Source organism: Bidens hawaiensis, unplaced genomic scaffold, assembly GCF_021521415.1.
Source record: "Bidens hawaiensis isolate Kalapana, Puna unplaced genomic scaffold, B.hawaiensis_p1.1 tig00419441_1, whole genome shotgun sequence".
Lineage (NCBI taxonomy): Eukaryota > Viridiplantae > Streptophyta > Magnoliopsida > Asterales > Asteraceae > Bidens > Bidens hawaiensis.
The window spans coordinates 241,062-263,281 of NW_027504862.1; the positions used below are offsets into that span (position 1 = coordinate 241,062).

A 22,220-nucleotide genomic window follows, 5' to 3' on the forward strand; every position below is an offset into this window, starting at 1 on the left:
TGAAAGCAGCGCGAACAAGATCTTCGCTGATATTACCCAGACTTAGCTTCTTTGAGTTGAAGCGAGTGATGAAGTCTAGTAAAGATTCATCTTCCTCTCGAATGCATTTGAGGATTGTCCATTGCTCTTCGGTATACTTTCGTTGTTGGCTGAAGTGTTGGCTAAACTTCTGTTGGAAGTCTGCCCAGTCGTAGATGTGGTTGACCGGTAGACGATCGAACCACGCTCTAGCAGCCCCAACAAGCGTCATTTGGAACATGTAACACCACGTAGGTTCCGTCCAACTACTGACGGTTGCCCCCGCTATGAACCTGTTCAAATGATCGTCTGGATCAGGTATACCATTGTAGGTGCCGATGTTGGACATCTGTTTGGCACTTTTCGGGGCGATTGCTTCCGCAATGTCCCTTGCAAATTTGGACGTTCCCGCATTTGCCACAGTTGGTCTGAATGTTTTGGAGAAGTCACGTGGACTTCCACCTGTGTTTTTTGGTTTGAAGGCTTCTCCAAAACGCCTTCTCGGTTGGGAGTCCGTTTCCTTACGCTTCCCTTTTGCCCTATGGCGAGGGTTCACGTCGGTGTCGGATTCCTCCGAGTCATCGTCCAAGTATTCTTCGAATTCGTCAGCCTGTTGGACGGAACGCAAGCGTTCGTCCAACTCAGCTTGGAATTCCTTCTGACGTGCCTCCGCCCATGCCTTAACTTCATCGAGTGTTTGGCGGGGGAGTCTTGTTCGTTTCTCTAACTGGGTATCGGTGAATCCCAGTGAGCGATTATTTACTGCACTTGCCCCAGCTTGGGTAACTGGGGTAGTGTTCGTAAAATTTACTTCACTTGCCCCGGCTTGGGTAACCGGGGTAGTGTTTGTAAAGACTGTGTAGCCGGTATTCCCCCCAGTAGCTGGGGTTGTGGTTACCGGAGTTTCTTTAACCATCTTTCCAGAAGTTTGAAAAAACTGAAAAGAAATGAGGTTCTAGCTTTTATGCACGGATGGCGCCAATGAAGAAACACTAACCGGACCCCGGGCAGATTACGGGTAACCTGGGGGTTAGATAGATGTTTCCCACAAGGGGTTAGACCCGGCAAAGATGGTTCTTCTGATAACCTACAAAACAGACACCGTGAGCTTGTCACTGAGAAGGGGGGGGGGGTTCCTCCTTGTGACCACCCTCCGGCGTGAGAATCAGACTAGATTGCTCTTTAAATATAAATGTATATTAAGAGATTGCTAGAGCAGATATCAGGTATAATATGATGATAATGTGATAAGATATGTTGATCATACCATTTGGGGTATTTATAGCCGAAGGTAGGTTTCCAAGGAGGTGTGGCCGGCTGAATAGTATTCCTGTTCTACCAACTGTGGCCTACGCACGTGCCCTGCTGGTAGTTGGTGGGTAGGCAGCGGCTGATAGTGACCAGGCCTGCTGTGTACTATTCCTTTTCCACCAACTGCCGGCTATGCATGTGGTATGTCAGGAGTTGGTGAGTAGGCAGCGGCTAATAGTGACATACAGTACAAGAGCATGCTGCTCGCCATACTGTTGTCAATAAGCTGTCGTATCTTTAGTCAGATCTTTTGCCCATACCTCGTCAGGTACAGTACAAAAGATCTTCCCGTATCGTACGGACTGGCTTTTGGGCGGGAGTATTCCCCCTCCCGCCTTTGTGCGGGATTGTTCCCGGCTTTGCTCATTCCTTCAGGTGACACTGAGTGATTGAGAGCTAAGTGCCTTGTGCGTGTAGCCTTGCTGCGCGGGTGGCCTTCCCTGATGGCTTGTATCCGCAGCTGCGGGAACAGGCAGAGTCCTTCACCATTGGGAGGCATTTCCTGCGGGAACAGCTTGCGTACTGCGCGTAAGGACGTCACGTCTCTGAGCATGGTGGGTCCTGCGGATCCAGTTGGTTTCTGCGCAAACGTCCCTCTTCAAGGTGAGTCTTGCGGGTCCAACTGGGCTCTGCTGGGACCTACCTCTTCAGTGTATCATCAAAATGAAGCTTAGCTTCATGGTTACTAAAATTCACATGTTGAATTTGCAGCATAACCTGAAAGGTTCACATTTTACTTTTGTGGTTGAACTTATTGCTTCCAATTCATTGTTGATATCATTATTAGCCCATTTGACCATGAAAGTCAACAGAACACTAACAAACATTGCAAGTTCTGCATGAATGAATGTAAACAAATCAGTTCAGTTATGCCACACACCAAAACCAAAACCAAAACACAACTCGGCTAGAGTTTAGCTAACTCGATAAGAATTGTTTGGGAATGAGAATCAAAACATTCAATTAGTTAATTTCAAGATCAACATCAACATAAGCTACAATTCCCATTACACAAGAAACATCAACGTCCCAAATTTTAATCACTACTACATTAAAAACCAAATTATTAACACAAAAACAAATCCAACAAAAATTCATGTTCTTAACATTACTCTTACTCATGACTCTGGTGTAGGCATTCACTTAGCCTTCTTATTCTTCTCCATAACTGTCTTTGAAAATGAATCCACTAACTTCTGTTGCGACTCAAGGATCATCTCCGTCCGCTTCATCCTCATTAACTCCAGCTCCCGCGCCATATCCATCTTCACCCTCTCCATCTTCACAAACCCATCCCCTAATTTCAAAATAGCTACCACCATCGCATCCATCACATTCCCATCACCCTTCTCAACTTCCTCCTCTTTCCTCTTATTACTCCTCTCGTTTTCACCATCACTTAAATACCCGTTCCTCAACCCGTAATTCGGGTTCACCGGGGGCGAAAATTCATCAAACGATCTAGTATTAATATTATTATTATTATACATCCCTGACAAAGGCGCACCCGAATCGGGGAATTTAATCCGAACCCCATTTCCATTTCCACTAAACTGTCAATCAAGCGGGAGCGCGATTGCTTGCTTAATCCCTTTCGGGTACAACATCAATTCAGCCTCAATTTCATCACCATCATCTTCCCCTTGATTATTATTCGTATCCGAAACGGAAACCCCCTAACTCCATCGAATCCATAATCTTGAAATGAACCCAAGCCGATGGATACCGGTGACTATTCGGCGTATTCCCAATACGTTGAATCTCAACACGGTGCCGTTTCCGTATCTTCTCCATCTTATGTCGGCACTGAATCGATGTTTTCAGTGGGTTACCCATACCTAGCGTACCTCAATTCATGCAACCTGAGACAAAAGTTAAAATCAATAAAATGGATACATGGATCCTAATATAGTCATGAACTTAAATCGTTTCCAAGGTGGGCAAATATAACTCCGATAACCAAATTATTAGCAAATCAGAACAAACATGAAAACCCTAAGCATGAATCCTATAATTTTGTTAAACTAAAATCGCACATCATTGATGTTACCTGAGGTGAAAGTAATGCTAGACTCCTGCTACCATTGTTATTGGATTGAGCCTCGCCAGATTTAGTGTCAATTAACCTGTAGACAGATTATAGGCAAAGTCGATGGATTTTACAATTAAATAGGCCGGGAGTTGAAGGTAGCCAAATTTGAAGGGAGATCTGTAACGGTAAAGGGGCAATTAAGAGAGCAACTGAATGACTAAGCCAAGTAAAGTGATAATTAAAGTTGCATGAGGTTGATTGTAACGTTGTCGGATACTTGCCAAAGTCGTTGGAGCTCTTAATGAACATTCAATATTACGGCATCTCAAGGTAGAATATGAAAAGTTTTCTATATGTAATATAGATAATATAGATTTAGTATATATTTTGGATTTCTAAAAAAAAATATAATTAGATCATATCTTTGAACCCATCACTAGGGTGTTCAAAACCATATATTCGAAGTTTCCGATATCTGGGCCTTTCGGATAGTGAATTTCCTATCTGAATCCGAAATTTCGGATATTAAACTTCGAATATCCGAAATTTCAGATATCGGATCAAATAGTGAATTAGATATCCAAAAATTTAGAAAAAAAAACTGTTTTAGATGTAATGTATAAATCTAAGTGATACAGTATGTAATACAATCTCCTTATCGTGAATAGAGAGACGAAGGTGGTGACGGACGGCGGTCGTGGTCCTCATGAAGATGTGAGACGAGGGCTGGAGCTAGAGGTGTTGACGGGCAACTATGTCTCATGGTGGTCGATGTCTCAGCGATGGCGTGTCTCGTGGTAGTCGGCATCTCAGCGACGGTGTCTCGTGGTGGTTGTCTTGGCGATGGCGTGTCTCGTGGTGGCCGGCGTCTCACCGACGGTGTCTCGTGGTGGCTGACGTCTCAACAACGGTGTCTCGTGAATCTCATGGTGGTTGGGGAGTCTAGAAAGATTGAAACATAGAGTGGAGAGTTGGAGATGGAGACAGCTAAGGGTGTTCTTCGGGTCCATTTTTCGAGTTTCGGGTTTTTTAAGTCGGGTTCTTTGGGTTTCAAAGTTTTAAATCTTAACCCGAAACCTAACCTAAATCTCTCACGGGTTTTTCGGGTTCGAATTTTTTCGGGTTGGGTTAATCGGCTTTCAAGTATCATAGAAAACAAAACAAAAAAAAAATTGAAAAAATTTCAATGCTAAAATTAAAACAATATATTCTTCTTTCCTCATAACGCAAATAATGAAATAATAAACCAACTAACTTGATAAAACAATTCAAAAGAATTCTTCTAAGTAACTAACTCGAACCATAATCTTCTTCAATCGGGCGTGATTTGATTGTTCGATTATGGTTACTATTAGTAATAAACAGAAAACGTATATTAACAATAAACAACTGATCCATAATGGTTGGAATGACAGCAATCGGTTAGGGTCTTAGGATAACTTTAGTGGCTAAGACTAAGCTTATTATACCTAAAAATATATTTAATTTCAAAACTAAAAGTTTATTCGGGTTGACCCGAAACTTATAAATCAAACTCGAAAACCAACCCGAATTACTTCGATTTGGTTTTGGGTTAGTATTTTCTCGGATCGGGGTTTTCGGTTCGGGTTAGTTCGAGTTCGGATATAGATTTTTTCGGGTTGGGTTTCAGGTAAAAGTAGCAACCCTAGAGGCAATACAAAATTAGGGATATGGAATATATAAATTAAAATTAAAAATATTAAATTTAATATTTCATATAGTTTGAATATCCCAACTGTTAAAAAATCCTAAAAATACTATCCTAATCAGAATTTTCGAATATCTAAAATTTCAAATACCCCTTTAATACGAATAGTTGGAACAATAAGACGGGTCGCTATGGGGTGCCATTGGAGCCGAAGGCGGGCACCGTTGGGTGCTCAACACCACCAAGAGGCACCCTTGGTGGTGGGACGCGGTGCTGCCCGGCGTTCAAACGGCCAGCGCGGTTGCTTGATGAATGTGGGTCCCCACCCTCAACCTCACCATCCTCTTCCTTTTACCCTCAACAAACTTCCATTGGAGCCCTTTTTCGGCAGCCGCAACCACGTTCTTTTTCCGGCAGCCGAATGGAGGATGTTTTTTCAGCAGTAATCACGTCATTTTTCCACCGGCTGAAAACCCCACTTTCTGGCAGCCAGAATCATGTCCTTTTTCAGCAGTACTCCGTCGTCGGAGCTCCGGGTTCTCTGACTTAACTGGTAAATCCGTTTTGCCGGTGATCTTCATGTAAATGATCTTTATGAGGTTTTGTGGTTTAAAAAAAATAAATAAAGGGGCTTCGAAGCCTCGTCATCATAAAGGAACATCTTTAGGTGGGGCTTTGAAGACTCCAGCGCCTACGTGGCGCTAGGAAGGGCCTTCAAAACCCCTCACCACAGAGTAGGGATGAACTCGGTACCGTACCGGTGCCGAATATACCAATCCCGAAAATCGCGAATTCTTGGTACCGATACTGATGGTAAAAAATCGGGAAATACTGGTACCATACCGTACTAGTAACGGTACCGATCCCGAAACATAAAACTTTGATACCGACTCGGTACCGACGGTTATTTGGTACCAATATACGATCCGAAATTGCTCATGCTGCCGTAGCCTAAAAACAATTTTGGATATCCTAATCAGAATTTTATAACTTTACGGCGTTAAAAACAATTTATCAGAAGTCGATAGTCAACCAAAGCGACTGTACCAAAATTTGTGCAAAAATCAATGGCGATTCTGTACGCGCTGGTGGCAAGAGGCACGACGGTGCTGGCGGAATTCAGTGCCGTATCCGGTAACACCGGTGCCGTTGCTCGCCGGATTCTAGAGAAGTTGCCGGCGGAGGTTGAATCCAGATTATGCTTCTCTCAAGATCGTTACATCTTCCATATTCTCAGATCTGATGCTCTCACATTCCTCTGTATGGCAAACGATGCATTCGGAAGTTCGTATCTATCCTTTTCTCTTTACATACATACATACATACATACATACATACATACATACATATACATACATACATACTGATACTTGTAATTAGGTTATTATACCTTTTTAGGGTTTTGGCAGAATTTGAATGATTTATTTAATATTAGGTGCATCAAGTAAAGCTCCATTCTTGAGGCCCCTATAGTATAGGATTTAAAGCCTCAATTTTTTTATAATTATGGTTTATTATGTACAGAAAACTGCTACTACAAAAATATGGATTTGAACATTTTATCAATTTAAATGGTCAAAATTTTCATAATGAAGACATTACAATAACGAAGCCTTATGACAGTAAAAGTCGGATTTTCTTAGTGTTATCAATTAAAAGATCAAATTTTAAATGCTTGTTTAGGACTCGAATCTGTTTAAATGCTTCTGCTATGCATTAAGGATACGGTATCTTGTTGTTGACAGCTGCATATCAGTCATGCTCAAGCTAACAAGGCTGTTCGTTACTTGTTGTTCTATGTTTTTTTTTTGTTTTTTTTTAATATTTTCATTACCTTTATTATAATCAACTCGAAATATCATAGCTTGGTCTCATTTTATTCAGTGTTATCTGATCTAGTAATTTGTATAGCCTTCAACTAACATGTAAAACTTTTTCCAGGAAGAATACCATTTTCGTACTTGGAGGACATTCAAATGAGGTTTACAAAAAACTATGGCAAGGTGGCCCCATATGCACCTGCTTATGCTATGAATGATGAATTCTCAAGGGTTTTGCATCAGCAGATGGAGTTTTTCTCAAGTAACCCTAGTGCAGATACACTTAACCGTGTTAGGAGTGAAGTTGGTGAGGCAAGTATTCTATCTAGCAAGTTAAACTTTTAGAAATGTTTGATTACACAAATTAGTTGATACAACCAATACTTTGACCACCTTCCTCACATTTTTGGAAACTGCTGATGTATTATGAATGCGGTTAAAGCTATTTTTCCATAATTGTTTAGATTGTCTTTGTAATATACAAATGTGAATATGCATAGTGCTGATTAAAGTAAGTTTGTTAAATTCTATAAACATATGATAGTAGGGGAGAAAGAACAAAAACTGTGGTAACTGATAAGATTGAAGTTGGAAAGTTTATATAAAACATCACACACTCTTTTAAGTCTTCAGATATTAAAATAAACTTTACATGGTCATATTCATGCCCGGATCCTTTTTTTTTCTTTCTTTCTTTTTTTTTTTTGCAAGAATAACTATTACTTCCACCGATAAATAAAATGTACATATTAGATATCAAGTTCTCTTTCAAACACGCATATCTCTTTAGCTTATGAGTTATGATGGGTGTATTAGCAATCAGTTCTTAAACAACTAAAATCATTATTTTTTCTTCAAAACCTAGATTTCTGAATGTACTCTTTTCATGAACCTGTGAATTTTACTTTTGTTGAAGCATGCTCTTTATTGCGCCTTCATTTTGTAGAGATGTTTTTAATATGGTATGTGAGGTAGACTATGAGGCTGTTTACAGGTGATAATTTTGATCCATTAACATGTGGATGGGTTGATTTGGGTTATGTTTTTCAACCTTAATGGGTCAAACAGATAAGAAAACAAAAAGACAATGCTAACCATAGCTTTTAGGGTTTTCGTGAACAACCATTATGCACGATTATTTTTGAAAAAAAAAAGGAAGCCTTTACGGTTATGGTTAATACCCAATTCATATTTGTTTTTGTAAATATATATACTTTACCATAAATTGGATAAAAAAAGATTTTAAGTTGCATATTAACAGTGACCGCAGAGTTATGCTTGGCATTTCTGATAAAAAGATGGGCTTGACGGTAAACAAGTCAAATGGGTCGAAACTTTCCGAAAGTGTTTATTACTTAATGCATAATGCTTCTATTACTTTCTAAACTGCAAGTGTTATATTCAAAAAGTAGCTGCTGATATCACACTCAACACCCTAATTACTTATATTCAAGTATTTCAGACAAAATGCATTTCTGGTCATCCATTTTTTATCTTCTCACCAAGTGATGACAGTTTTAATCCAACGCGTTTGATTTGTTCAGCTTGTGCCTCTAAGCTGTTTTTTTTTCATTCTTTTTGGTTTATGATATCTTTAAAGCTTTTAATTGTAACAACGAGTATCTTTAAAGTTTTTACATTTCTGCATATAGGTACACACCATCATGGTGGATAACATTGAGAAGATCTTAGACAGAGGTGACCGTATTGAGCTTCTTGTTGATAAAACTTCAACAATGCAAGACAGTGCTTTTCATTTTAGGAAACAATCAAAGCGACTTCGCAGAGCTCTTTGGATGAAAAACGCAAAGCTACTGTAAGTAAATAATGTTTGTCTTCCCAATGGGATAATCTAAATTCTAGGAGATCCTTTTGTTATTGCTAACTGAAGTGTCTCCTCTGGACCTCTTCTAGCTATGTACTTTAAACAACGAGTATCTAATAGGAAAATTATGTCTGTCAAAACGGGTATATATATGCTTTAATCTTGAAAATGTAATTGTATATTGTTAGACTTAATCGCTTGGGATCACATGTGAAATGGGTCAGAATCTTGGATGGAGTTGATTTGGGTTAAGAATCTTTTAGAATTAGTTTTTGATTTTTAGTTTATTTTGGGTTTGTATATCTATGGAATTTTATTTTAGAACCCCTATTTTAGGATTTTGATATTGTTTTTTTTTTCAGGTTCCTATTTGGGTCAATGTAGGTTTCTTATTCTCCAAGTTCGGGTCTATTTTAAATAGTGGGTCAAAATCTATGTAATGGGGGCACTTTAATCGTTGTTTTATCTTATAATACAAAGGGGTTGGATCAGTGCTTGGACAAACTTGTATTACTGCGATTTTTCTTTTGTGTTCGATTCTAGGCCAGCATGTATTAAGTCATAAATTGCGTCTTACCATATTTAGAATTATTATGTTTGTAGATGTTAGCCATAGATTGCATGTGTACTTAATCAATCAAGTGAGAAACCAATAATAGCTTTGGCTTAGTTAATACACACATATACCCCTTGAAAACAGCTTTGGCTTAATTAATCCACACATATACCCCTTGAAAACTTACATGATATTATGGTATCCAACCAGAAAAAGTTAATATCCAGTAAACACATTCAAAAGACTTAAAAAATTCAAGCTTAATGATTTCATTAGATACAATTTTTACCTTTATATAATGATCATGATACTCTTTTATATCTTGTTTAGTCCTTACACTCCAAGCTCTCATATTCTAATATTGGTCATGTATCATACATTCTATACGCGAATAATAATACATTGTTAAAAAGTTTGATATATATGACTGTTAGCTTTGCATCTCTTTGACAATTTTTATTTGTTTTTTAATTTTTATTCTTCTTGCATCGCAGGGCTCTGTTGACATGCTTGATATTTCTATTGCTGTACATAATAGTCGCCGCTTGTTGTGGAGGCATCACTCTACCGTCCTGCAGATCATAACTTGTTTCACTTAAGGTATTGGTTATTACATGTTAAGTTGGGTTTGTTGAGATTGTGTACATGAGTTTTGCATATCGGTTTTCAGTCTTGTGAAACCATTTGTGTTGGTCCTTAACATCGAGCTATCATCTATGTATTACCCTTCTTTATGTCTTGTAAATTATATACATATTTAGTAGTGTTAATGTTTAAACTTTCAGCTTAATACTGCTGCTGTCTAAATGTGATTGTATGTGATCCCTTTATCTATAATAACGGGTTGGGTTGGAATTGTTATTGTTGGCAAATGAGTTATTTTGGGTGAGTTAAAGGTCCCCACAATGTCGCTTAGCATTGGGGATGTGAAGTGCAAAACAGAGTTTCAGGTTCAATCCCGGTATTGTTGCACGGTTTACGTTCTTGTTAATAGATGATTTTATGCGGTCTAATCATCTTCTGTTTCACAAACACGCTAAGCACATGAAAATGTAAGACCACTTAAAGAGTTTAAGCTGATAATTGAGGTTGATACTCTAGGTGGTTATGCTTAAGAAACTTTGTAGAATTATCTTGACAAATAAACTTTATTAAAATATAATAATAATAAAGGGAATACTGAATGTTCACACTTCACACAAAGCATATCGTTTGAGAAATTTATGGTATGGTTTTGTTTTTTTTCTTTCTTATAATGGAGTTTTATGATGTGAGTTTGATGTGTGTATATAAATTTTTTAGAACGATAATTCACACTTTCTACAAAATGACTAAACCTACATCTAAAATCATACCTATATGTTAACCATGGAATTTGAACCCACAATGGCAAAGGTTTATTCAACACTTGAATACCCTTGGATTTCGATGAATAATATATCATATATATTGAAAATGGTTTGTTACAATTACAACAAGTATATAACTTTGCTCTTTCTCCTTTACAATTAACGATTTCTTTTGAACGACTAAATATTCCACCCTACAAGGATTCCTAGGCCGCTTATTCTACAACCTAAACAGTAAACACTTTATCACCTACCAAAGTGGGAATGGATATGAGTTTTACGTCCCTTTTTTATTTATGTCAAAACCATACTTGATCTATTAATGGAAATGAGTTTTCACTTTCCTTGCGTAAAAACACGCATGGATATAAAACAATCTAACTATTTATAACCAAAAGGTCCAAAACTGTAAAATCTTAAAGCTTAAACATTCTTTATATTCTTTATAGACTTGATTTTAACTGTTAGCCCATAACCAAACCAAACTTGCATGTACCAAAGCTAAAATAAAAAATAAAAAAGGAAGAAGTTATTAAACCACAACAACATAACATCACAAAAACACACCAAAAAGTTAGCTTTAACTAAAACTTAATCTACGCGTAATAAATAATTAGCTAGCTATCCATTGTTACGTTTCATAATTCTATAAGTCTGACCTACTTAATTCTGCTTAATTTATTTCATATCTCATCAATTCGTAATATATAAATTTACAACTTGCAAAAACGCCTAAACATTTTTATAAAAAGTTTGGGTTTATTGTTCACAAATAGGAACTACATAGCTAAAATTTCTCATCGAACAAAGTACATGGGTATACTCCATAAAACTTACGAAAGGATCTCGGAGACCCATCAAAGCATGAAAGCAAGGATCTTTCAGAAAATGGATTCGTATTCGAATAGTGCATAACTGCATGAATAAGCTCACACTAACCCGTCAATTGGAGAATTCAGCCTTAACGTATCAGTGTAGTACGCCTAAACAAGAAGGTTCATGCTAGAAAAGGTTCATGATTCGTTTAAACCATAATAGCAAAGTAAACCATAATATAATAGGGGTACCGAGTACCAACATACCCACTTGATCGAGACCCTTGCTTCCCATAATGCTATAAAAGGTTCATGATTCGTTTAAGCATTTAAATTAGATCATTTTGCTATAATACTTGTATTTTGTTTATTTTTATCAGAATTATATTAGAGTAATTGAGTTTATATTTTAGCGGACAATTTTTTTTAACTCGCCCTAGGCCCCAAAATATTTAAGGATTCTCATGAACGACCCTGTCCAAACGGGTACCGAAATACCTATATCCACACTCGTAAGTACTGAATACTGAATTCCTAAATTCATAGTACCAATATCGATACTGAGTACATGGCTAAGGGTACTAGTAAAGGCCCTGCACGGGTATTCCGGAAACACTCAATTTTACAAATAGAAACTACGGGGGTAAACTTTCTCATCGAACAAACTACAGGGGTACATTTCATAAAACTCTTAAAAACAAATCTGAACTCGCCGTTGCGTAGCCGAGTCACGACTCGCCAACTCCTTCAATAAAGCCACTGAGTCGCGATTGTCGTGCGGTTAACAAATATCAAACCTCCTACGCAAGTCCGTAACCATTTTTATACAGTTCAGACTTCAGATTCAGTAGCATACGATCGATTCGGATATACACAGATGAAGCCAATCAGGCTTCCGGAACCACCTGGCAGTCCACCGAGAGGCGTACCGGACATCTTCGAAGGCGGCGTTTACGGTGTCGTCAAGCGCGCTGTTATTATCGGTAACGGTTTTCCCGCGTCGGAGAATCAGAGCGTCGGGTTAGTTAGAGCGCTTGGATTATCCGAAAAACAGACTCTTTATGTAAGTTGTGGTTTTCTGTTTGAAGTTTTTGTTAATTTTTGGATGTATGTGAAGTGTATAAGTGTAATTTTTTGGTGTGTAGGTTGAATAGATGTGTTAGTGGAGTTTAGAAGATAGTTTAAGTAGGTTTAGGATTATTTGAGTTGTGAAATTGTTTGTTAGTTTGTGGATGTATATGTGAAGGTGTAAGTGTAATTGTTTAGTGTGTAGGTTGAACAGATGTGTTAGTGGAGTTTAGAAGATAGTTTAATTAGGTTTAGGATTATCTGAGTTGTAAAATTTAGGTTGTGGAAGGAAACTCAGTTGTTTTACTGAATGGAGATATATATATAGACCTAATTTCAATCTTTTAAGTTGATATGAATCTGTGTAGAAGGGATGGTGTTTGGAATAATGATGGTGTTGATCTTGTTGTATTGTTTGTTGGTAAGTTTATTAAAGGTTTCTAGGGTTTATGTGAGGTCTCAAAGTGGGTAGATTCTTCACTGACATTACTTTTGCATATGGATAGTAAGTTTGGTTTAAAAAAAGAGGAAAGTTTAACTCATCAAATTGGACTAAGAGACATGTAATTCTGATTTTATTGTTTCAGACTATTTGGAGGAACATTTTATAATAAGGGAGGTTCTGTCTCCATGGTTATTTGAAAATGAGTTGCTGGTAGAGTTGTGGGCATTTTTTTTGTTGACCGTTGGACATAGTTTATGCATTAGCACTTAGCAGCAGCCTGTTGCGAATCTGAAAAACTCTCAGCGTCCAACTTCCTTAACGGTTAACCGGCTTAGTTATAGTGAATAAATATTCTGTAGTGCAATTTGTGAGTGTAACTCAGTTTAGAAAGTTTTGTAGGATTTGTATTATGGTAACTACAAAGTTTCGGGTAGAAAGGCACCTAGCTGTGTGGCTGGAATATTGCACTTTTCTGAATAGTGATAATGATCAACGGGCTTTCAGTATTTCTTGCCACCTTATCTTTCAATCCAACATGTTGTATGCTGTTCACATGCCTTCAGACTGCGTAAACCTGAATAAATAGTAAGACTCAAAGTCCTAGGTATATATGTACAATGAGGAATTGTTGAAGACAGGTGGATAAATGCTTTCTTGATGGGATTCTTTTTCTTTTAGAAATTATAATACATTTTGTAGCTATAGGTAATGTTTGCATATAAGTATATTGCATACTTGAATGAGTTTAATGGCTTGGGCTTTGAATTAGTTAGGGGCTAAACCTGTTTGTCAAAAAAAAAAAGAGGGGGGGGGGGGTAAGAGTGGAAAGATCCATTTCAGTGTAAATGTGCATACAATTTTTTGTTACATTTCAACATGTTTGAAGACAGGTGTAATTGTTCTTTCATCTCTCGTTGATTCTTGAACTCTGGAAATGTAATTAAGTCATTTTTATTACTTCGTTCTATATTTTTTTCTTTCACCTTTCTTCTTATTTTTGTTTTAGTTCTTGTCAGTTACACAGCAGATGTGTTAACCTTTTGTTTAGTGTTTATTCTGTTTGAAATAGTTGTAAATATTTGGATGTATGTGAAGCTATAAGTGTAATCGTTCAGTATATAGCTTAAACAGATGTGTTAGTGGACTTCAAAAGCCAATTATATTGGTTAAGGATTATTTGACTGGTGAAATTTTATACGTTTAGTATATGGAATATTGATGGTGTTAGATTTGTTTTATTGTTTGTTGACAAGTCTATAAGAGGTGTCTACGGTTTATGTGGGGTCTCAAGTGGGTAGATCAACTGATATTAGTTTTGCATATGGTTAATAAGTTTGATCTAAGGGAAAGCTCAATTCTTCAAATTGTGATTAAGGGAGTGATGTAATGTCGATTTTATTTTTTAGACCATTCAGATGAATTTGTTATCATAAAGGAGGTTCTGTCTCAATGGTTGGTTGAACATGACTTGCTTGTAGGCTTTTGTTTCTTGATCACTAGACATATTTTATGCGTTAGCAGCGGCCTGTTATGGTGATTACAAAGTTAATTTTCTTTATGGTGGTGAATTGTTTTGAGTAGAAAGGTATCTGGCTGAAATATTACACTTTTTAAAATTACGAGATCATTCTTTAGTGATAATGTAATGAATCAATGGAGTATTTTTAGTGATATGATCAACGACTTTATCTTTTAAGCAAACATGTTCTAGGCTGCTCACATGCCTTTAGACTGAAGAAATTTGGATAAATATTTAGATTCAAAGTCCTAGGTATATATGTTTTGTGAGAAATTGTTGAAGACAGATGAATGAATGCTTTCTTGATGTTGTTCTTTTGAGTTTAGAAATCAGAGTAAGATTTGTTACTATAGGTGATGCTGTTTACATGTGAATGGATTGCATACTTGTATGAGTTGTATGGCTTGGCATTAGTTAGGGGCTAAACCTAGTTGTTAAAAGGGGGTGTGTGTAGATGGTTTGATGGTTAAAAGAGAAAAGACCCAATTCAGACTTCAGAGGAACCACACATACAAATTCTTGTTTCTTTTGAACATGTTTCAAGAGAGCTGTATTTGTCTTTTTCACCTTTCTTTGTTTTTTGAATTCCGGGCAGTTGATTAAATCATTCTTAATTATTTGTCCTTCATCTTTTACTCATTCTTATTTTTGTTTCAGTTACACGTTCAACTTTTTGTTTAGTAATTCTTCCCATCCATCATACCTAAACTTTTACTTATGGGTTGTGCAAAAATCATGCTATACAGAAGAAACATGTAAAAGAGTTGCAAAGAAGAAAAATAGTATATGCAAAAATTACTCGCAGAAGCAGATTTAAAAATATGTAGAAACCCTAAGTGACACATGAACTGCAGATGGAGCATATCTGAAACTGAATTAAACAACAAATCTAACAGAGGTAGAAGAAACACTCTAGTTAAGCCATTCAAAGTTGAATTTGCTTCATATAAGGATTATTAGGCAAATAAAAACTTGGGTCATTGCAATAATCATTAACTGATCTGTTTGTATTCATATTCGTTCGTATGCAACTTTAATGTCATTTTAGCGTAATATGTTGTAATGCAGCATCTTGTCTATGGAAATTTGTTCATCTTGTGTTCTTCTGGCAAAATGCATGCAGCGTGTTACGAGGCCAAGAGGAGGAATAAATGAGTATCTGCTCTGGCTCCCAGTTTCACTCCATAAACAGATCTATTACATTATCAGACTGATTTATGGTTATTCACAAGTTCTACTTACAAGCAAAGGAGGCAGAGTTCAATCTTTAACTGGAGAAAATGGTGGTAGTGTAGGTTTATCATCTGTACTTGAAGCTGATGTGAAGTCAATAGTAAAAATGGCAAAGGGAACTGCTGAGAAGTAAGTTGTTTCTTTTTTTTCAAGATTACCTACTGTATATATGTGTCTTCTATAATATTACTTCAAAACCTAGTTATCAATAACTGAATGAAGTCCTTGCACGTGACTATCTGGTTCAGTTGTCGAATGATGAATAGAAGTTAGAATATAGAGCATGTTAATACACACGCGCACACACAGAAGACATATTTTAACAGATAGAAAAAAAATAAATCATTTATATTTTCAGTTGTAAAACATTTTAACATACCAGAAAATGTTTAAAATGCAACGTTTATTCATCTCTTTTAACATTATAAAAAAATACATATACAAAGTTCATTTATTTATAGAACCTACACATGTTTAGGCTATGCGTAATCATATCATTTGTAGGTATACTTCCTACACATACCTACATATGTGTTGGCAAGCATTTAAAAGTGAAAAAAATATGCACAAATTAGTTTAATGGTTTTGTTTTACGTATATAACATAGACAAGTGTATGTAAGAGCTAAACAGTTTTAAAATATATAAACCTTTGATAGACAATGATAGAAAAAGTTAAAACGATTGGGATTTGTTGCTTTTGTTCTTGCAATGATTTAGTCTTTTGTAATGAACCTCTCCCTATACATGTGTGTGTGTATTATGCTCAATTTTCTATAGCTCATGATAAATTTAATTTTTGCATGTATTTTTATTTTATTGATTTTTCTAGGGACGGGCCTTTATTGGTGGTAGCATGTGGCAGAGACACCATATCGATTGCAAGCTCTATAAAAAAACTAGCATCTGAAAATGTGTTTGTTGTTCAGGTAAGTTTCAACTTTTTATATCTGGTTGCTTTGATATGTCTGTCCAATAAGCATTTTTTTTCATCTGTGCTAAACACTGCAATTAGCATTAGTTTATCTGGTTAGATTATGACTTTTGAAAAATTGGTTTCAGATTCAACATCCACGAACACAACTGAATAGGTTTGACTTGGTGGTTGCTCCTCAACATGATTATTATGCTCTGACAGCTAATGCACAAGAGCAGGTTCCTAGGCTTTTCCGCAAGTATATAACTCCTAACGAGCCACCTAGCAAGAACGTGGTACGCATCTCAATCACAAATAGTAGAAGTGGCAAGATGGGTGGGTTGGGTACCGGGTGAAATGTTGAAATGGGTCGCTTTTTGTACAGGATGACCTAGCCAGCCTTTTTGGCATATTTTTTTATTTATTTTATCAGGTTCTTACTGTGGGAGCTTTGCATCAAGTTGATTTTGCTGCACTTCGCAGTGCAGCGATTACTTGGCATGATGAGTTTGCACCTTTGCCCAAACCCTCAATTGTGGTTAATATTGGGGGGCCTACAAGTAAGTATTTTGTATTTTTATATCTATTTAATAGAAATTTTTTCGTCAATTTGTTTTTTTTATTGCAATGGTCATGAGTCTGCTTAGGCTTGTAAATGAAGCGAACAAACATGAACGGTGCATGTTCGTGTGTGTTCGTTTACTTTAACTGAATAATCGATCAAACACGGACATTAAGTGACCATGGTTTTCTTGCTTGTATTTGTTCGCTAAGAAAATGAGCTTGTTTGTGTTTGCTTATATTTGTTTGTTGATAGTTTAAACGAACGGTTTATAAACGTAAATGAACGGACGTAACTGGACATAGATGAACAAACATAGTTGAGTTAAAACCAAATAAAAGTGAAATGTGAACGTTTTAAGCCTAAAAAGTTAATTGACAGGCCTAAGTCTGCTTGAAATACCAGTTCGGTCCTCAATAATTTATTTCTACAGTTTAGCTGTTATTACTTATTAACATGGTCGAGTTTGAAATACTTTCATTCGTAGTTGCATTTTTGTATTAACTGGTGGAAATTTCACATTCTTGCGCTGCTTTTAATGTTTTATACAATTTCAAGTAACTACAGATAAGAATAATGGGGTTTTGTACAGGTCATTGTAAATATGGTATAGATCTTTCAAAGCAGTTAACAAACTATTTGCGTGGTGTTCTTGATAGCTGTGGAAGTGTAAGAATTTCTTTCTCAAGGAGGACTCCAGCTAAGGTACTATATATACTATGCCATTATAGCATATCTATAGCTCAATAACTGTTTCTGCAAAACGTTTTTTATTATCTGAAATATTAATTTATTATTGTGGGCTTATGCTATGCTTTATATATAATTAGGTTGCTAATTTTGTGCGGAAAGAACTTGGAGACGATCCAAAAATTTATATATATGATGGTGAAGGTAATCTCAGTTGATCAGTACTATTTATGAAAGGATATTTGATTAATTTCATATGCAATCAAAACTTGGTATAATATCATATTTACCCAATAAGAAATCATAATATCAAATACACCCATTTTCAAATTGATGGCATATATACCTTTCCTTTTAAATTTGCTCTAGTATATGAGAGTTTGGAGTGTGAGGAGAAAGAGAAGCATATAATGGTCGTATCATAAATTGTATATAATGAAATGTGTAAATATCAAACTTCAAGTATTTTGAATGGGCTTATATGATATCTATCTGTTTGGGCTGACCGTCACATCTTTCCACTTTTATTAAATTTCAATGAATTTGATCTGTTTTGCCTATGTTGTGCTTTAACAGTTTTTAAGGTTTTGTGTATTGTCAATGTAGAACCGAATCCACACATGGGACATCTAGCTTGGGCAGATGCTTTCATTGTCACAGCCGATTCAGTCAGCATGTTGAGTGAAGCCTGCAGTACTGGGTATGCATTAAATGGAATGTAAACAAATTAAACTATGTTCTCTGTCATATATGTAACATCCTATTTTTGCATTTTTTTCAGGAAACCTGTATACGTGGTCGGAGCTGAACGGTGTAAATGGAAAATCGGTGAATTTCATAAAACTTTAAGGGAGAGAGGTCTGGTCCGGCCATTTACAGGCCTTGAGGATGTAAGTTTCATATAAGCATGCACCATGTTCACCTTTGATGATTAACTGATTTGATTTTTCAGAACATGTTATATTGCCTTATATTGCAAACAAACTATTATTCTTCTGAAAAAAAGTAAAAACTTTTAATTAAAAGCTCATCGCTTTCTAGTGCATTTTGTGTAGATATACTTTGTTTAAACAACCATCAGATGTCCAAGGTTGCTAAAATCGCTCTTACAACAAATACATTCTACAAGTTTATTTGCATGTTCTCATTTGAAATGTGGTATTTATTAAATGCTACTATTTTTATATATACGTATATACTATATAGTTATTTATACTTTTAATATTACATATAACGAAGTATATATTATTTAGTTATATTTATTTTCTAAGATTAAAAGTACTATATCTTTGTATATATTGGACTTGTATAGGCTCATGAGTCTAGCCAAAACTCGGTATGTGCAACTCGGGCTTGTTTGAGCTCAGCTCGAATCGAGCTTTAAGTGAGCCAATCTCTCGTGGCTCACGAGCTCTTACACCCTACATGTCAGTAACATACAACATTCCTATACTTTTGAGCTCGAGCCTGTGATTCAGCTCGAGCTCAGTTTGTGAACAACTCTAGACATAATTAACCCAATTTCACATGTGAAACCTTGCAGATGTCAGAAAGCTGGAGTTACCCTCCTTTAAATGACACCGCAGATGTAGCAAACCGTGTACATGAAGCACTTGCTGACCGAGGATGGAGATTGCGGCCATAAGAAAACTCTTCAAATTATCTTTATGTTTTGCTTAATCTGCAGCATCTTGCTGATTTATCAACCACATGTGTCCCAAGATTCTGCAGATATACCACAAACCTGGTCAGGCTTTTCTTTTTCTTTTTCTTTTTCTTTTTTTCCCTTTTGTCATGCTTTGGGGATTGATTATACATAATATAGTTTTGGTACAAACGAGGAGGCGTGCTTGTATTAACTAGCATTTACGGTTTACACCTTTAATTTAAAAAGAAAACCTCGAGGGCTATATTCATTTGTGTTCTTTGAACGATTCTATTTTAATCAAGTTAATAAAAGATGGGTGTATCTAGTAGATAATTTGTGATGTTGTATTTGGTACTGGAGCAATGACATATGAAACTGAGTGTATGGGTTTTTGAAATGAGTTTTTGTGATGGATTCGAATTATAGGTATGAGTTTTGTGATGGATTCGAATTATAGGTATGAGTTTTTGATATGACATGTAATTTGAGTGTACGGGTTTAGTCTTCAAGTTTGGGTCAGTTTCAGGTCGTGCTCGAGTCAACATATCAAGTTGGCCTATTTAGCGCATTTACTATTAAGAAAACGTGTTAAACTATAAATTAAGCTAATTGGGTATTTTACATGTAGACGATACAAGAGAAATGTGAATTTGGTTTTATAGTGTTCCAAGTGTAATTGTTTTGGATACATTTGTATGTCTGGTTGTAGATTTGTTTGTGATGTTTTAAAAGATGATACGTTGTTAGAAGTATGAAAGGTAATGATTTTAAATTTTGGCTAAAAAGCTTTTTTAATAATTCATCAACTTAAAAAGGTCCAACCTCTTCTGAATTCATAAGTTAATATTAATTTTTCATTCTATAAACCGTGTTTGAATCATAAATGAACCTTATTCAGTTTGGATTGAACTAAACTAGAAACTTAAATAAGGAAAAAAGCATAAACAAGAAATAATGACATCCAAAAATGAAAAACCGATATTGACTCGAGTGAACAAACCATACGTGTGATAATGAATGTGTAACCCCTACATCAGCACGTCTATAGCAGTAACTATGAGTTGCGACTTTCATAATTACGTTCGGGGCATTACCCTCTAAGTTAGCATGTCTGAAATCAAGAGTTCTCATATGAAGCATTTTTAAAATCATGAGGCTAGCACACATGTGCCGCCACCTAGACGTGCACAAAAAAACCGGTTCCGGAACCTAACTGGTGGAACCGAACCGGAACCGGTTCCAGTTCCAACCCGGTTGGAACAATACCCGGTTTGGGTATTTTTGTACCCGAAAATCGTACCCGGTTCTCCTATTTGTATGTTAGTACCAGTTCCAACCCGGTTCCTACCCGGTTCTTAATTGGAACCGGTTTGGTTCGTACCCGGAATAACCGGTTCCGACGGGTTTTTTTTGAAGGGTCAAACAAAAGTCAAACTAGCCGTTGGAACCGGTTCCAACGGTAATATAGCCGTTGGAACCGGTTTTTTAGACACCAATTAGCTGTTGGAACCGGTTCCAACGGTAATATAGCCGTTGGAACCGGTTTTTGAGACAATAGATCCGTTGGAACCGGTTCCAACGGTAATATAGCCGTTGGAACCGGTTTTTGATGCCCAAACCTATATATAACTTGTTTCCATTACTTGTTTCACCACCAAACTCAAAAACAAACTACAATACTACTCCTTTAGCAAACCTGTTCCTTTACCCGACCATCCAACTAAATATTATTATGGCACCCATCAAAAAAACTAACAATAAGGCTAAGAAGAGTGTTTTTGTTGCCCCCGTTCCTGTTACGGAGGACCCAAGGGTTGTTACGGTAGTCAACCATAACCGCAACCAAGACATATGGAAGAATTGGGATTTGATTGTGGATGACGAAGGTTATCAAAAGGCTCGTTGCAAACTATGTGGTTCAATATTAAAGCACGATTCCAACTCTACTTTGAGAAAGCACACCGAGAAGCCATATTGCAAGGCGTTGAAAGGGATTGGCGCGACCGATCAAATTGACTTGGGTAAAGATGGTACACTATTTCGTTACAACACGACTCAAGTTCAAGATAGAATGGCAAAGTTCGTTATTCAACGAGGTTTGCCGTTTAACCACTTTGATGACCCGGAGTTGACGTCGTTGATTCGCGAAACTCTACAACCGAGATACACACATGTAAGTCGTACTACCTTAAGACGTCATTGTATCAGGTTGTGGGAGTGTGCTAAAAAAGAGTTAATCGAGTCTTTTCATTCTTTAGAAGCCATGGTTAGTTTAACTACCGATGTTTGGTCGGCACCACACGGGTTGCCCGAATCATACATATGTGTCACCGCTCATTGGGTTGATCCGGTGACATGGCAATTGATGAAACGCACCATCGCTTTTGAAAACTTCCCGTTCCCACATACCGCCGAAAAATTGTTTGAATTACTTGATGGAGTTATAACGACTTACAACTTGAGAAATAAAATATTTTCGATTTCGTTTGACAACGCTTCAAACAATACTAAGGCGGCTGAAAAATTTATCATTAAATATTCACCACCTTGTTTCGGGGATTTTTTTCATGTCCGATGTGTTGCACATATCATCAACTTGGTTGTTCAAATAGGTCTTGACAATGAACACATTTGTGATGATTTAAAATACTTTAGACTTATGTTACAAGATGTCTTCAAAAGTGGTAAAAGAAGACATCTTGAATATAAGAACTATTGCAAGTCGGTTGAAAGAAAGTATTTGGG

The 22,220-nt window shown here is 36.6% G+C and overlaps 2 protein-coding genes and 1 pseudogene across 2 annotated transcripts; 2 read left to right on the forward strand and 1 right to left on the reverse strand.

The window, feature by feature from the left end:
• Positions 1-2,320: 2,320 nt before the first annotated feature.
• Positions 2,321-3,667, reverse strand: LOC143608860 (uncharacterized; annotated as a pseudogene).
• Positions 3,668-6,045: 2,378 nt separating this feature from the next.
• Positions 6,046-10,021, forward strand: LOC143608840 (vesicle-associated membrane protein 714-like). Its single transcript, XM_077083767.1, has 4 exons — positions 6,046-6,314; positions 6,972-7,162; positions 8,503-8,666; positions 9,726-10,021. Exons 1-4 carry the CDS (start codon positions 6,098-6,100, stop codon positions 9,814-9,816), a joined length of 663 nt encoding a protein of 220 aa, XP_076939882.1. The 5' UTR covers positions 6,046-6,097; the 3' UTR covers positions 9,817-10,021.
• A 1,910-nt stretch (positions 10,022-11,931) lies between these two features.
• Positions 11,932-19,555, forward strand: LOC143608839 (mitochondrial fission protein ELM1-like). The gene is made up of 10 exons (XM_077083766.1): positions 11,932-12,458; positions 15,551-15,789; positions 16,492-16,588; positions 16,722-16,871; positions 17,009-17,135; positions 17,730-17,842; positions 17,968-18,031; positions 18,434-18,527; positions 18,609-18,717; positions 19,371-19,555. The coding sequence occupies exons 1-10, from the start codon at positions 12,273-12,275 to the stop codon at positions 19,470-19,472; spliced, it is 1,281 nt and encodes a 426-aa protein (XP_076939881.1). The 5' UTR covers positions 11,932-12,272; the 3' UTR covers positions 19,473-19,555.
• The last annotated feature ends 2,665 nt before the right edge of the window (positions 19,556-22,220 follow it).